The sequence below is a fragment of the Giraffa tippelskirchi genome, chromosome 2, assembly GCF_054371585.1.
Source record: "Giraffa tippelskirchi isolate mGirTip1 chromosome 2, T2T-mGirTip1v1.2.pri, whole genome shotgun sequence".
NCBI classification, from domain to species: Eukaryota; Metazoa; Chordata; class Mammalia; order Artiodactyla; family Giraffidae; genus Giraffa; species Giraffa tippelskirchi.
In genome coordinates this window covers 233,731,150-233,747,889 of record NC_137276.1, presented here as the reverse complement: position 1 = coordinate 233,747,889, position 16,740 = coordinate 233,731,150, and the positions used below count along the sequence as shown (strand labels likewise).

The following is a 16,740-nucleotide window of genomic DNA, read 5'->3' as shown; positions in this document are numbered from 1 at the left end:
ATTGGAATAAAAAATATGATCTTGTGGAAATTAACTGGGCTTTACAGAGACAAGAACTCTTAGCTTATAAACAGTAGCAACCACTATATCAACCTCCTTTTTCTTTCTCACCTGTTACTATTTTAAGGACACATATATTAACATTATATGAAGAAATGTATATGGAGCCAGTTATAATTATGTATTATACACATTTTCTCATAACCTTGTATAAATACATCTAAACCTTTTTAGAATTGCCTGTAAATATTTTTAACCCCTGTTTTGATTAGCAATTTTTTTCCCTAATTGATTCCCATTGGCCTAACAATCTTTTCGTAGTATAATTGGAGTATTGCCAAACTGGAAAATTATTGTGATGTGAAATTTTCCATTTTTTTAGTCTTGAAAGTTACAATATTATCATAATACAAGAGACCCCCCCCCCAAAAAATACCTGTTTTGTAATTGTTCTTTATTTATTTGCTTACTTATCTGTGGCCGCACTGGGTCTTCGTCTCTGCCGCATGGGTTTTCTCTAATTGCAGTGAGTGGCAACTGCACTCTTAACGTGGTGCCCCGGCTTCTACATTGCTGTGACTTCTCTTATTGGGGAGCACAGGCTCAGGAGTTGTGGCACACAGGCTTAGGTGCCCCTTGGCATGTGGAATCTTCCCGGACCGGGGATCAAACCCACGTCCCCTGCACTGGCAGGTGGAGTTGCAACCACTGGACCGCCAGGGATGCCCACAGCACCTAATAGTCTAAAGTCAGTGGTTCTGCTGTGTGTTGTTGGGGCAGCTTTGCTCTGCAAGGTCATTCAGTACGCTTTGCTTAAGTCTTGTAGGGTATTAGCCTACCTCTGCGTGGTCAAAGCGGGCAGTTTCACACGTGCTGTCCAGTGTGAGGGAGGTGGGAGACGTTAGTCTTGGCTCTGGAGTAGTTGTCTTTTAGGCTGAAGGTGTCAAAGTTGTGCCGTTCCTTCCTCCCACACGTGACCAGTCCACACTGAGGAACAGCGCTTCAAGGCATGCTAGGAGTCTGTTCTCTTGCTGGGTGGGTCAGTGACCAGGTAAAACTTTATTCCTCTGGACAAAGAGGGAAATGGGTAATGGAAAAATACTAATAATCTGGCTCAAAAACCAGTATCTAAAAATTTGGTTGTAAATTTTGAAATAAATATTTGTAAACGAATAGCTTTCTCAGATGCAGTGACTTCAGCAACACTGTTGTAACTTCAGATGACGTATACTTTGAAATGAGTCTCTAAATGTGACATTACTCTAAGATCTTGCTTCTCAAACTGGAGGATATTATTGTTTGAGGCAAGAAGTAGACACAGCCATGCACTTAGATGTAGCTTCCATTTCTAGAGGAAGGTTTGGAAGACTATGTATAGGATAGGAATATATTTTAAAGCCAAAACTGAAATTGGCAGGAACTTTAAGAAAAACCTTAAGATTATTTTAAGAGATAATTTCAGATCCCCAGAGATATTTTCTACTTTTGCCACTGTAGTTCTGTGGAAACATTTTGATAAGCAACCTTTTTGGTTTGTTAGGGTTTGTTTTATTTAGTTAGACCAACAATTATAAACTGTGTGAAATTGTGGAAATATATTTGGGGGAGGAGGGCAAGTAGTATGAAGTAAAAGAAATTTTCCTGTATATATTGGCAATATAGTCATCTTTATTCAAAGAAAGTCTAAGAAGCTATTGCTTTGTCATCTTAGATTTATCTTTTATTCTTTGCTGTATTTTATACTATTCTCTTAAGGCCAAAATGTATTCTTTAGGCTTTTCTTCTCCTAGCAAAGAAATACTCTGTTAATGGGACTTGCATACTAAAGTTGTAAAGTAGTAAGCTATAGTTTATAGTGAATTTTCTTCATTTAAAGTATATTAAAATTAACTTTATATTAAAATTTATGTTCCACCTTTCCTTCTTATCACAGGACAATGAAAAGAGAACTCCACTGCATGCTGCTGCCTATCTTGGAGATGCAGAAATCATTGAATTGCTTATTTTATCTGGTATGGTCAGCTCTGTGTAAGAGCACATCATGTATATTTTTGTCATTAATATTTGTTAAACCTCACTATTTCTTCATATTTGTTAGACAACCTGAAACTTATTTGTTTATTCTAGAAGTAATGATCTCATAACCTGTCCCAGATACTCTTCTGGTACTTAGAGTACATTGGAAAACAAGTCACCTCCTTTGTGGAGCATATAACTCTAAAGAAAAACAGGCTACAAATACAAGTAAATTTTATAGTATGTAAAAAAGAGATAAATGCTATGGAAAAATGAAAAATAGATCAGAATGCAGTCAGCTCTCTGTATTCACGAGTTCTGTATTCATGGATTGATCCAACCACAGGTCAAAAATAGATTGAAAATATTGCAGAGTGTTCCAGAGGGAAAATTTGAATTTACCATTCAGTGGCAGCTATTTACGTAGCATTGTATTCTATTTATTGCTATTTATATAGCATTTATATAGTGTATTAGGTATTATAAGTAATCTAGAGAGAATTTAAAATATTCAGAAGAATATGTATAGGTTATATGCAGAAACTATGACATTTTATATAAGAACTTTGAGCATCTGTGAGTTTTGATATCCACAGGGAGTCTTCCAACCAGTACCCTGAGAACGATGAGGGACAGCTATAATGGAGTGGGATAAGCATTATATAGGGTTGGGTGTTACATGAAGTAGTCATACAAGGCAGCATTGACTAGAAGATGATTACAGTTCTCCAAGGGGGAGGTGGTGGTAGCTTGGAGCTAGTACAACATTGGAGGGATAAGAAATTATATGATAGTAGGTATATTTTGAAAATGATGGCAGCAAGACTTATGTCTTTAAATAGCGTATATCTAATTCTTTTTGAGGGCCTGTAAATTTTATTTTAGGAAATTGTACTTTATTTTTAACTTTCTTCTAAACTGTTTAAAACCTTATATATGAAGAAATGGTATAACAATCTCCTGTAGAATAGCTTCTTTGGTGGTCAGACTTCTTACAGACCTAAAATAGGCGATCAAAGAGGGCTTAGAAATATTTTTGTAGTACCGAGATTATTTTACAATAATTGATATTTATTGAGAAAGGATGCTTATGTTCAAATTCAGCTTGTGTTGTCAGATTGCACAGAGATATGCATAAGGCAATTGGAGAGATAGTATCATTCCTTTCATATTTGGGAGAAGGAACACTGAAGAGAAATTCTGAGTGAAAATCCTATTAAATAGTAGCCTGAACAGAATTTTTGCCATTATAAATTAATAAATTTTTTTACTATGGTTTTTATAACAAGTTGCATGAGTGTATAGAATTATATTAGGTTGATACAAACGTAATTGTGGTTTCAGACCGTGAATTTGAAATCATTACAACTAGGCTCAAACACATCTTTATTAATCAAAATGTGAATCATTATAATCAACACATTTTTGCCAATGAGAAATAAGTTTGTGTATTCCTATAGCATGAAAATCTGTGCATCGGGATTTGACGAACTCTTGGAAAGCATTTTCTGCCTCCAACCGGTCGTGGAAGCACTTTCCTTGCAAAAACTTGTTGAGATGCTTCAAGAAGTGGTAGTCAGTTGGCAGGAGGAGTCAGGTGAATACGGCAGATGTGGCAGAACTGTTTAGCCAAGTTCAACTTGTGAAGTGTTGGTTGTGCAACAAGCGGTCAGGCGTTGTCTTGGAAAAGAATTGGGCCCTTTCCATTGACCAGTACCTACTGTAGGCATTTCAGTTTTCAGCACATCTCATTGATTTGTTGAGCATACTTTGCAGATGTAATGGTTTTGTCAGGCTTCAGAAAGCTGTAGTGGATGGGCAACAGACAGCCAAACAGTAGCCATGACCTTTTTTGGTGCAAATTTGGCTTTGGGAAGTGCCTTGGAGCTTCTCAGTCCAGCTATTATCACTGATTTTCATCATGTAAAATTCACTTTTTGTCACACGTCACAATCTGATCAAGAGATGGTTCATTGTTGTTGCATAGAGTAAGAGAAGACAGCACTTCAAAATGTTGATTTTTTTGATGTTTGGTCAGCTCATGAGGCACCCACTTATTGAGCTTTTTCACCTTTCCAATTTGCTTTACAAGCTGAATGACTGTAGAACGGTCAACACTGAGTTCTTTGTTAATGTCTTGTGTAGTTGTAAGAGGATCAGAGCTGTAGTAATCAAAACAGCACAGTATTGGCATAAAAGCAGACACATAAATCAGTGGAACAAAAAGAGAGTCCAAAAATAAACTCGTGCATATCATGGTCAGTTAATTTATGACAAAGGAGGCAAGGATGTATAATGGGGAAAGGACCATCTCTTCAGTAAATGGTTTTGGGAAAACTGGGCAACTATCTTACACTATACACAAAAATCAACTTAAAATGGGTTAAAGACTTGAGCATAAGACCTGAAATCATACTCATAGAATACATAGACAGTAAGACTGATCCTTGGCATCATTCTTGGTTATGATATTTTAGATTTGACACCAAAAACAAAGGAAACAAAAGCAGATGTTACAACTGAGACTACATCAAACTACAAAGTTTCTGCATAGCAAAGGAAACCAACAAGATGAAAAGGCAACCTACAGAGTAGGTGAAAGTAATTTGCCAATCACAACTCACTCCAGTATTCTTGTCAGGAAAATCCCATGGACAGGCCATGGGGCCGCAAAGAGTTGGACACCACTGAGCAGCTGAACACACACACACAATTTGCAAGTCCTATATCAAATAAAGGACTAATATCTAAAATACATAAAGAGCTCATATGATTCAATAGCAAAGAGCAGACAGACCAGTCTGGTGAAATAAAAGTCAGGCAGAGGAACTGAAGACACATTTTTCCAAAGAAGAAAGAGATATCATTAATAGGTACATGAAACAGTGCTCAACATCACTAATCATCAAGGAAGTGCAAAGCAAAACTACAATGAGATACCACCTCACACTTCTTAAATGGCTTCCTTTAAAAAAAAACACGAGCAACAACAAGTATTGGTAAGGATGTGGAGAAAAGGAAAACCCTTGTTGGTGGGAAAATAAATTTGGCCATAAAAAAGAAGCAAATCCTGCCATTTACAGCAATATAGATGGGCCTTCAGGATTATGCCAAATGAAATAAGTCAGATAGGAAAAGACAAATAATTCATGATCTCACTTACATGTGGAATCTATAAAAACAACTTGATAGAGACAGAATAGATTGGTTATTGCCAGAGATAGACTGTATAAGGTAGAAGAAATGAGTAAAAGGGGTCAAGTGATACAGACTTCCAGTTACAAGACGATTTTAAGATAGTTCTGAGGATGCAGTCTTAAAAGTTCTCATCACAAGAAAAAAATTTAACTGTGTGAGGTGATGGATGTTAGCTTATTGTGGTAATCATTTCTATATGTCAGATCATTTTATTCTACACTTTAACATAATGTTCTGTGTCAATTATAATAAAACCAAAGGAAAAAGAATAATCACCCAGAATGGTAGTCTTTGAACAGTGTATGTAGACTCAAGGTTCTTTCGTGGTGCTTAATGAGTTCCACTTAAATTTGTTTTGAATGCACTGATTTACATACCCCTAATTTCAAAACAGCCTTATAATTGTACTGAATGGGTTTTTTAAATACATTATAAATTAGAATTGAAACTAGGTGTTTGACTCCATCAATTTCTTAGATAAAGAACTATATTAAATACATGAAGGGGAAAGTAGACAACCAAATTAGGCTAATTTGTTTGTAGTTGGTAATGAAAATTGTTGCTGTAAAGTTTAGGGTAGACTCTTATTGCCCTTCATGTTAGTTACCAATGACATATTGTAGTAGTAATTAGGTTCACTGTAACTGATGTAATTAAAAAAAAAAATTAACCAATGTGGAATAATCCCCATTTAACTCATGCATTTTACAAAAGTCATGGTATGCTTCAATAAGAACACATAATAAAGTAAGTTACTAATAATTTCATGTTATAGAAACTACTTTGGTATCCATGGTAAGGTTATTTGTTCCTATAATATTTCTCTAAAATGAAAAGTGAAGAATATAAAGAAGGTGATCATCCCTTAGAGACAGGTACTCCCATGTTTGTGTTTCAGGTTTTGGTTGTTTTCTGATTTACTATGATGAAAAATTGGATCTTCCCAGGTGACTCAGTGGTGAGGAATCCACCTGCTAAGCAAGAGATACAGATTGGATCCCTGGGTCGATTCTCTGGAGGAGGAAATGGCAACCCACTCCAGTATTCTTGCCTGAAAAAATCCCATGGACAAGAGGAGCCTGGTAGGCTACAGTCCATGGGGTTGCATGATGAAAAATTAGGAAATAATGTTTTCTAATTTGTTTCTTTTCACTCTTGTGTTTTCATTGTCAAGAATTATGACATTTCATTCTATTTTGTAATCATAATTCCCACTCTTTTATCTCAGCACACACACTGTCCTTATTCATAGGTTTTCTATTCCCAAGTTTTAAATTTTGATGTATCTTGGTTGAACAGACATCATAATCAAGTAATTTTCGTTTTTATGTGTTCTGTCAGAGTGCTCATGGACATTGTATTCCCTGTTATCTTATTTATTTTGAACTATTGCCTTTTTTTCTTTAGCTGATTGGTAGATTAGCTACTTATAAAATTCTCAATTTATGCTTTTTCTTTTCAATATTATATATGTTATTCCACTGTCTTCTAGTGTTGAATGAAAGTCATGGATTGGGGTCTTTTTTGTTTACATTCCATCCCCGCATCACACTTTCCACCACCATAGTCCGTTCTCTTCTGCCTGGTCACCTGTAGGATTCAATTCTCTATTACTGAAATTCATGCTAACTTGCCTAGGCTAAATCTGCCGAGTCTTTCTCCTAGAACCTAAGTTACACGTAGTCCTGAAATTCAGATTTTCATTTCATTTATATCTTCTACTGCATCTTTGGATATTTTATTTCCATGTGTTTTTCTATCAGTAAATTTTTCTATTATGTGTTTTGCTACTAAAATAGATATCCTTCATCTGTCTTTATCAGCTTTTCTCTGAGTGTAATTTTGTCTTTACATTTGCATGTGTGCATACTAAATTGTTTGCTTGTGTCCAACTGTTTGCAACCCCTGGTGGACTGTAGGCCACCAGGCTTCTCTGTCCATGGAATTTTCCAGGCAAGAGTTGCCATCTCCTACTCCAGAGGATCTTCCCGAACCAGGGATCAAACCCTCATCTCTTGTGTCTCATGTGTTGGCAGGGGAATTCTTTACCACTGCACCATCTGGGAAGCCCATCTTTACATTTAGTTTTAGGTTATTTCATTTTACCTATTCTTCATTCATTCAGCTAATACTTAATAAGCATAGCTACATAGCAGGTACTATTCTAGGTGCTGTGGGTAGAGCCCTAAATAAAATAAATGAAGTCCTAGCCTTTATAGAGTTTATGTTTCAATGAAGGACATAGTTGCAAGTTAATATATATAGTTTGTCATGTGGTGATAACTGCTGTGGGTAAGTTAAAGAAATAGTATGTTGGGCGAGGATCAGTTGCTCTTTGTGTTGGATTATCAGGAAACAATTCAGGAACATACGAGGAGATAACTGAAGCAAATAAGGAAGAGAGCCTTGCATATTTATTGGTGCAGTTACTTGGTGGAAATCAAGAGATTAGCAAGAACAAATATCACAAAGTGTAGCATGTATGAAGGCAAGTGAAAAAAGCAGTAGGAAATAAAGCAGAGGTGGGAGGATTCCAATTAAAGACTTGCTTTGGCCCTTAAACTGATGTGGAAAACCAGTGGAGGGACAAAGGCTGACCTGGTTTTTAAAGGTTCGTTCTAGCTGTGGTTTCAGATTCTTGACTATGTTTTAAGACATATCTATTTTGCTTTTTGTTGTTTCTAGGCTTTCGTCTTTAATTGCTTTTTTCCATTTCTCTATCCTGGTCTGCCAGCTCTCTTCTCTTTGCATTGTCTTACCTCTTTCTTGGAGCTCTTCTTTGAGGTCTGTTCAGAACTTAATTTCCCTGAAGTTGTGTATAGAACGTGCGTGCTAAGTCGCTTCAGTACTGTCTGACTCTTTGCAACCCTATGGGCTGTAGCCTGCCAGGTTTCTCTGTCCATGGGATTCTCCAGGCATTAACAGTGAAGTGGGTTGCCGTGCCCTCCTCCAGGGGATCTTCCCAGCCCAGGGATCGAACACATGTCTCTAGAGTCCCCTGCACTGGGAGGCAGGTTCTTTACCACTGGCACCACCTGGGAAGCCCGTATGTTTACTAGGTAGTTCACAAATTCTTTCTCTCCTTTCCTGGAATTACTTTCAAATATATTTACCTATTAACTATCTTTTGCTCAGTTTTCTCTGCCTTTGTATATTTTTGCTCTAGCCCTGTGCTCAATCCTTTAAGATTTTTGGTTGGTGGGTTGTGGCCTGCCTGACCAACGATGGAACCTGAGCCCTTGACAGTGAAAGCGCAGAGTCCTAACCACTGGACCTCTGTTGCACATCACTGACGAACACGTTTTCCCAGAGCATCTGTCAGTAAGGAGTAGAGGAACGGGGGCAAACAGTGAGCAGCACTTGTGTCTGTTTCTTTACCCAGCTCTCAGACGGGATGTGTTTTCTCTCAGTCCTGGTAGCATAGCTTCCCTTATTCTTGATGTACTACAGATAGTTGGGGTGACTGGCAGCAACCTAGATCATAGATTCTTACTTAGGTTGTGATCAGTGGTGATTGATTCTTACCCTCTATTTCCAGCACCTCTAGCAAAAATAATGAGGGTGCTTGCTTGGTCTCTCATGCAGCGTCCTTAGCTTGTTCTTCTGTGTTATGAAGGGAGATTCTCCTGTGGATGACCTCTAGGTCATCTAAAAGTGTGTTAGACAGGGATTCTGGGACACAGACAGTGGAGAGAATGGGGCAGAAAGTCATGCACATCAGTATGACTTAGACGACTTTGTAGCTTTCCCAAGAATTGAAGAAGCTTCACCTGACACCCTTCATTTTGGTACAGATTTCACTGTATTTGGTAGAAATTCTTCATACTTTTGTTTGTGATTGTAACTGTTTTCTTCTTCTGTTGAAGGTGGAGTTTCCTCCCATTCTCTTTTATATTTTGGCCAGTTAGGTTTGTTTTGCTTTTTCTGAGTAAAACTGCTTACTCCCTTTAAACTGCAGTCTAGAATAAATTCGCTAGAAATCAAATATTTATACATGATGCATCTTCAAGATTTGTGAATGAGGGGTATAACTTTCGACATTTTATATGTAATCAAACAAGTATATTCATCTATAGAATCTATATTAACACTAGAGGCTAGTAGAATTAATTTTACAATTATTATTGAATGAGGTGAAGTAATAGGAAGCAGTGAGTGTACTCTCAAGTACTGTGTTAAATTTAGCTTTTTCATGTATGATCTCATTATACCACTCTTATCTCTAAAGGTATTATTATCAATAAAGGAAACTAAAGCATTTAGCAACAGCTAGAACCGGACATGGAACAAAAGACTGGTTCCAAATTGGGAAAGGAGTATGTCAAGGCTGTATATTGTCACCCTGCTTATTTAACTTAAACATTTAGAGTGCATCATGCAAAATGACAGGCTGGAAGAGCACAAGCTGGAATCAAGATTACCAGGAGAAATATCAATAACCTTCAATATGCAGATGACACCACCCTTATGGCAGAAAAGGAACAGGAACTAAAGAGCCTCTTGATGAAGGTGAAAGAGGAGAGTGAAAAAGTTGGCTTAAAAGTCAACATTCAGAAAACCAAGAGCATGGCATCCGGTCCCATCACTTCATAGCAAATAGATGGGATAACAATGGAAACAGTGAGAGACTTGAATATTTCCTTGGGCTCCAAAATCACTGAAGATGGTGACTGCAGCTATGAAATTAAAAGATGCTTACTCCTTGGAAGAAAAGCTTTGACCAACCTAGACAGCATATTAAAAAGCAAAGACATTACTTTGGCAACAAGGTCTGTCTAGTCAAAGCTATGGTTTTTCCTGTAGTCATGTATGGATGTGAGAGTTGGACCATAAAGAGAGCTGAGTGTTGAAGAATTGATGCTTTTGAACTGTGGCATTGGAGAAGACTCTTGAGAGTCCCTTGGACTGCGAGGAGATCCAACCAGTCCATCCTAAAGGAAATCAGTCGTGAATATTCATTGGAAGGACTGATGCTGAAGCTGAAACTCCTGTACTTTGGCCACCTGATGGGAAGAGCTGACTCACTGAAATAGACCCTGATTCGGGGAAAGATTGAGGGCAGGAGGAGAAGGGGATGACAGAGGATGAGATGGTTGGATGGCATCACCAACTCAATGGACACGAGTTTGAGCGAACTCCGGGAGTTGGTGATGGACAGGGAAGCCTGGGGTGCTGCAGTCCATGGGGTCGCAAAGAGTCAGACATGACTGAGCGACTGAACTGAACTGAAAGCATTTAGAGATGCAGTAACTGGCTGAAAATCATACTGCTAATAAAAGCTAGAGCCAGCTTTCAGACCCAGGCTGTGTGACTACGGGGTTTATATTCTCAACTCTGCTACAATCTGAACCACTCTTCCTCTCCTCTACACTCTACCCACCCCCATCTACTTAGCATTTAGTGGAATTTGTGTAGGCAGTGACTTTTGTTGAGGAACTTCTGTTTTAAGAACTTAATTTTCTGGTCTCCTAGTATAGATATTTTTATGGGAGTTATTCACTTAATGCTTGTATTTTTGAAACCATCCCCAAGAAAAAGAAATGCAAAATGGTTGTCTGAAGAGGCCTTACAAATAGCTGAGAAAAGAAGAGAAGTGAAAGGCAAAGGAGAAAAGGAAAGATATACCTATCTGAATGCAGAGTTCCAGAGAATAGCAAAGAGAGATAAGAAAGCCTTCCTAAGAAAACAATGTGAAGAAATAGAGGAAAACAATAGAATGGGAAAAACTAGAGATCTCTTCAAGAAAATTAGAGATACCTCGGAAACATCTCATGTAAAGATGGGCAAAATAAAGGACAGAAACGGTATGGACCTAACAGAAGCAGAAGATATTAAGAAGAGGTGGCAAGAATACACAGAAGAACTAGACAAAAAAGATCTTCATGACTCAGACAGTCACCATGGTGTGATCACTCAGCTAGAGCCAGACATCCTGGAGTGCAAAGTCAAGTGGGCCTTAGGAAGCATCACTACAAACAGAGCTAGTGAGGTGATGGAATTCCAGCTGAGCTATTTCAGTTCCTGAAAGATGATGCTGTGAAAGTTCTGCACTCAATATGCCAGCAAATTTCAAAAACTCAGCAGTGGCTACAGGACTGGAAAAGGTCAGTTTTCATTCCAGTCTCGAAGAAAGGCAGTGCCAAAGAATGCTCGAACTACTGCACAGTTGCACTCATCTCACACGCTAGTGAAGCAATGCTCAAAATTCTCCAAGCCAGGCTTCAGCAATACGTGAACCGTGAACTTCCAGATGTTCAAGCTGGTTTTAGAAAAGGCAGAAGAAACCAGAGATCAAATTGCCAACATCTGTTGGATCATCGAAACAGCAAGAGAGTTCCAGAAAAACATCTACCTCTTCTTCATTGATTACCCTAAAGCCTCTGACTGTGTGGATCATAACAAACTGGGAAAATTCTCAAAAGATGGGAATAACAGACCACCTTACCTGCCTCCTGCGAAACATGTATGCAGGTCAAGAAGCAACAGTTAGAACCAGACATGGAACAAAGGACTGGTTCAAAATTGGAAAAAGAGTCCATCAAGGCTGTATATTTTCACCCTGTTTATTTAACTTCTATGCAGAGGACATTGTGTGAAATGCCAGGCTGGATGAAGCTTGAGCTAGAATCAAGATTGCGGGGAGAAATACCAATAACCTCAGATGTGCAGATGACACCACCCTAGTGGCAGAAAGCAAAGAGGAGCTAAAGAGCCTCTTGATGAAGCTGAAAGAGGAGAGTGAAAAAGCTGGCTTAAAACTCAACATTCAAAAAAGGAAAATCATGGCATCTGGTCCCATCACTTCACAGCAAATAGATGGGGAAACAATGGAAACAGTGACAGACTTTATTTTCTTGAAAGTGAGTCATTCAGTTATGTCCGACTCCTTGGACTATACAATCCATGGAATTCTCCAGGCCAGAATACCGGAGTGCGTAGCTATTCCCTTCTCCAGGTGATCTTTTCAACTCAGGGATTGAACGCAGGTCTCCTGCATTGCAGGCAGAGTCTTTACCAACTGAGCCACAAGGGAAGCCCAAGAATACTGGAATGGGTAACCTATCCCTTCTCCAGTGGGCTTCCCAACTTAGGAATCAGGGTCTCCTGCTTTGCAGGCGGATTCTTTACCAACTGAGCTATCAGGGAAGCCCTCTAGTGTCAATAACGCCCTCTTAAATGGTGTAGGGCACCAGCTTGGGGTGGTGGGGTGGGGAATGGTCCAGCATCACAGGTGGAAAAGTGGAAATGTACTTGCTTTTCGCTCGTTCTACTCCCAACCTCAAAACAGAATCTGAAGCTTTGACCCTGGCTTTGGTAGTCAGCCAAAGGAAAGCATTGTTTCCAGTTTGGGAAGAGTGCGAAAATACTTGGCTCCCGGCCCAGCTCACTGGATATGGACTGTCTCCTCTGTGGCTTAGGAGCAAAGAAGAAAGCTATGCTCTGCAAACAGGAGTTGTAGAAAATTATTAGTGAGACTATAATTGTTAGAGACATATAAGAGAAATAACTTGAATGGTATCAACTCTCAAGCTCTTTGCCCAGATCAGAAGTCGATAACTTTATGTGGGGGGGCCATCCAGACAGTGGGAGCTGCTCATCTTGACTCCTGTGAGGTGGTAAAGCTATTTACAAAATAGGTGCTGGCAACCTGCGGGCTGAATTTGAAGAACCCTGACATTGATTATAATGATACTACCTTATTAAAGTAGGGTAGGGTATCTAATAAGCATGAAATAATTTATTATGAATATTTCAAAATAGAATAGAATATTACCACTGGAAATGGATCGTAGAGATCATTTGCCATTGCCTTTATTTTACCTACTCCAGTATTCTTGCCTGGAAAATTCCATGGACAGAGGAACCTAGCAGGCTATAGTCCATATGATAGCAAGGAGTCAGACAAGACTGAGCAATTAATACTTTCACTTATTTTACCGGTAACAGGTTCAGAAATCAAAGAATTGGCAGATCTTGGTGAGCGAACAGATCAGGGAGAAAGCAGATGAAGATCTTCTTGCAGAGAAGACCTGAGAGACCTAGAGTCAGTTGGGACACTGGTGATTTGAATGCCCGAGTTCACAGAACTCACTTTGCAGAAACAGGTGCTTCCTATGTTGTTTTAACCTGGGGCCTAGCCTCCCTTGAGAGAGACAGAGACATGTGCATGCGTGCACGCGCACATGTACACACACACGCACAGGGAGATTACTTTTCACAAAATCAAGGTCTGGGGGTAATGGGGCGCAGCTCCAGATCACAGCCTGCTGATTGCAGAGCCATTATTAGATCACAGGTCTTCCTCCTGGGCCCCTCCGACCACCAGGAGACAGGAGGGCCTGTCTCCTCACCTGTGCAGACCTCTCTCCGGCTGCAGTGCTGGCAAGAGCCGTGACAGACTGATGTAGGTGAACCAGATTCTTTATTTTTTAAAATTAATTTCTGTTTTATCTCCAAATGAAGTAGACATTTATCTAATTCTGAAAAAACTCTTACCTTAAGTATCTTTAAAAAGCTGTTGTTTCCGAGTGTATTTTATATGTATGAATTAGTAAAAGGAAAGATTGGTGAAAGGAAGAGTATGTGGGTTTTTCTATCTAATGTAACTGTGCTACCAAATGGATACAGGCAACCTGTTTGCATGACCCTGCAGTTGATTTTTGCTGTCTTGTTTTCTTTTTGCTTTTAACATATTATAAATCTAATCACATCTCTGGTCTGAAAAGGTAAATCCAAATTCAGATATTTTATGTGGCATAGGTTCTGGCTGTTTATTTTTCTTAAAGGAAAGCTGAGCTGATCTACTAGGAAAGGGGGGATTCTAGTAAATACTGTGTTTGATTTACGCAGTTGAGCATAACCTTGGTTTAGGGAGGTACGCTCCTGGTGCTCAAGAGGCGTCCTGTGGGTGTGGGTTTGCAGTGGTCGTCGGTGACGCCTCTTCAGGTTGCTGTCTGGTCTTCTTTCTGAGCAGTGCCTCTCCTACCGCACGCCTCCCGGTAGCCCGATTTCAGCAGTTGAGACGGTGCTGCTGTGTTCTGTTCTGTTTTAGTGATTGGGAAATAGTAAAGAAAGGAATCTTTTCTTAGTGACTTACGGTCATCCTTGTTACGTCACAGATACTGGGTACTCTGCCAGGTAGAGAGCCTGTGACGGCACCCCCAGAGCTGTTACCTTTGGTTTCATTTCTCTACAGGAAGACTATTCTGTGTTTTAAGGGAATAGGATTTCCTTCTCTTCCCGCTCCCCCTCCGTCTCCCCTCCCCCTCTCCCTGCCTCCCTCCCTCCCTCACCCCTCCTCCGTTCCTTCTCCTGCTCCCTCTCCCTCCTCTCTCCTTCTCTTTTGCCTGTTTTCATCTTCTCTGTGGCTAGTCTTCAGCTGTTGGATTAGTTGCTTTCCTTTGGAAATGTCTTTTCCATTACTAGAATCACTTTGTAATTTGTTATATGAATATGTGACTAATTTTGGCGCTCTGTGTGGAACAGACGTCTGGTTACCTTCAGAGAGCTCCCATGAGATGAGCTCTGGTAGCCTGGGTCTGACATGCCCTGCCGTGTTTATTACTCTTAAGCCATGTCTCACTGTGCACCCAACTGCTGCTCTTAGAATGGACATTGCCATGTTTGTCTGTTAATATATAAAGCACGTGCTAATTAACCCATGTGGGCAGGGGAATTTGTTGTATTATGCCCTTAGAGGTAGCCCAACCATTTCTCACATACTTGACCTTTAATTTCCAAGGGATTAAAATATCTAATTAGTGTTATTAAAAGAAATATGATTTAATGGAATATAAGTGTCTTCTGAGAAAGGATGTGATCAGATGTCTAAAATGCTGTTGTGCTGATCTTCCTGAAGTATCTTTAGAATCTTCAAAAGGAGCAAACCAAATTTTTTATCAGGTTGTCTGCTAGTTGTTAATGGCAGCATGATGTATCCTCATTAAGCCACTAGTGGATTACTTGTTACAGTTACTCATGTTTTTGATAAAATTAACTTTGACTTTGTTATTAAAAGAGAAAAATGATTTAATTAATTATTGTAATTTAAAATGGAAGAATGAAGCCAGCAGGACTTTTTACTTTGGGCTGCCAAGTGCACCATAAAAATCAGATTTTCTTCCTTTACTTGTCTATCTGATAACCCATTTCCAAAAGAAAGACTATTTTTACCTTCCTACTTTGCAACTTTTTTCTTAGCACTTGAAGCCGAATTCTTGGAGTGTTTTTTATTTCCTCATCAGTACATTTCACTTTCTAAATATGTAGTATTTCCATTTCATTTCCAAATTAAAATAGACACACCTTTAAAGGTACATAGCTTAGCGCAGCTGCTTTTGCACCCTAGTTTCCCTCACATCATCCAGTTCTCAGCGTCCCCACTACCAATACAGACAGATAGGCAACCACTGTTTTTGATGGCTTAGCTTTCCTCCAGGGTTTCCTTATGTAAATATAGATATTTAAATCTTCCTTTTTCTATGTAAAAGCAAAGAACATTATTTATACAGTTCTTACTGCTGTTTTCACTTTTTGTTTCTCGGATCTTTATCAGCACATGGAGATCATCCTCATTTTTTGTGACAGCCACTTTGTTTCCCTGTCGGTTAATACCTTGAGTCAGACTTATGACCCTTCCCATTTGTGGAGACTCAAACATTTTCAGGCCTCTAGAAATTCTCTGCCTCTCTCTTTCCAGAGTATTTGTGTCTTCTGAGTGTCTGTGTCACTACCCTTCAGGCAGGACCTGCCCTTCTCCTGTGCACATAAATACAAAATCACAGAAAGAGATGCGGGGATTATAGAGAACCGAGGGGAAGTGGGGAGAAGGAAGGAGCCCCTTCACTGTCTAGGGCTCCGCCTTCGGATGTTGTGTTCTTACCCAAAGCAAACACTGGCTTTATTGCGGTCAGGAAAGTCTGTTTTCACCGTTTTGGCTTCCAAAAAACCTGGCTGGTAGTTGCTCAGATGTTTCTTACAAGGATGTACCACTGTCTCTGGCTGTTTTATTGTGCTGACTCCCCTTCTTTCTCCCACGGCCTTAAGCAGTCTTGAAAGCTTTCCTGCTGGCTCAGGATTCTTTTAAGTGTCCTGCCCGCTGGCCCTGCCCACAGAGTTCAGCTTCAGCTGCTGCATTTGTGGATGATTTCCTACACCTGCCTTTCATTCATTTTCTTTCACATTCAGACTTGTAAAAATCTACCTGTACTGTATTTGTGCCCTGTGTGTAGTGGATACAGTGGTTATATGTCATTTATTTTTTTTGCTGCACTGTGCGGCATGTGAGATCTTAGTTCCCCAACCAGACATGGAACCATACCCTCTGCAGTGGAAGCACCTGGGCCGCCAGGGAACTCCCCTTGTTAATCTCTGTAACAGGGTATTAGGAGATCTGTCTTACAGATGAAAATGTAGATTCAGAGGGCTCACACAACTCGTTAGGGCTGTAATTTGGAATCACTGCACTCGATTGTTATAACCTAGAATCTCACACTCAACTAGTTAGGGACCTATGGCTAGAGGTTA

At 39.5% G+C, this 16,740-nt stretch overlaps 1 protein-coding gene across 17 annotated transcripts in view; it reads left to right on the top strand.

Annotated features, from left to right (window-relative positions):
- Positions 1 to 16,740, top strand: part of ANKRD28 (ankyrin repeat domain 28) — a 199,941-nt gene that overhangs the window by 119,984 nt on the left and 63,217 nt on the right. For 14 of the 17 annotated variants that reach the window (XM_081573252.1, XM_081573248.1, XM_081573247.1 and 11 more), the window contains one exon: positions 1,934 to 2,012. In XM_081573252.1, coding sequence (XP_081429378.1) covers positions 1,934 to 2,012 — 79 coding nt within the window. Of the gene's footprint in view, positions 1 to 1,933; positions 2,013 to 13,545; positions 13,623 to 16,740 lie in introns of those variants that run through there. The other 3 variants (XM_081573261.1, XM_081573259.1, XM_081573265.1) reach the window with 2 other exon arrangements.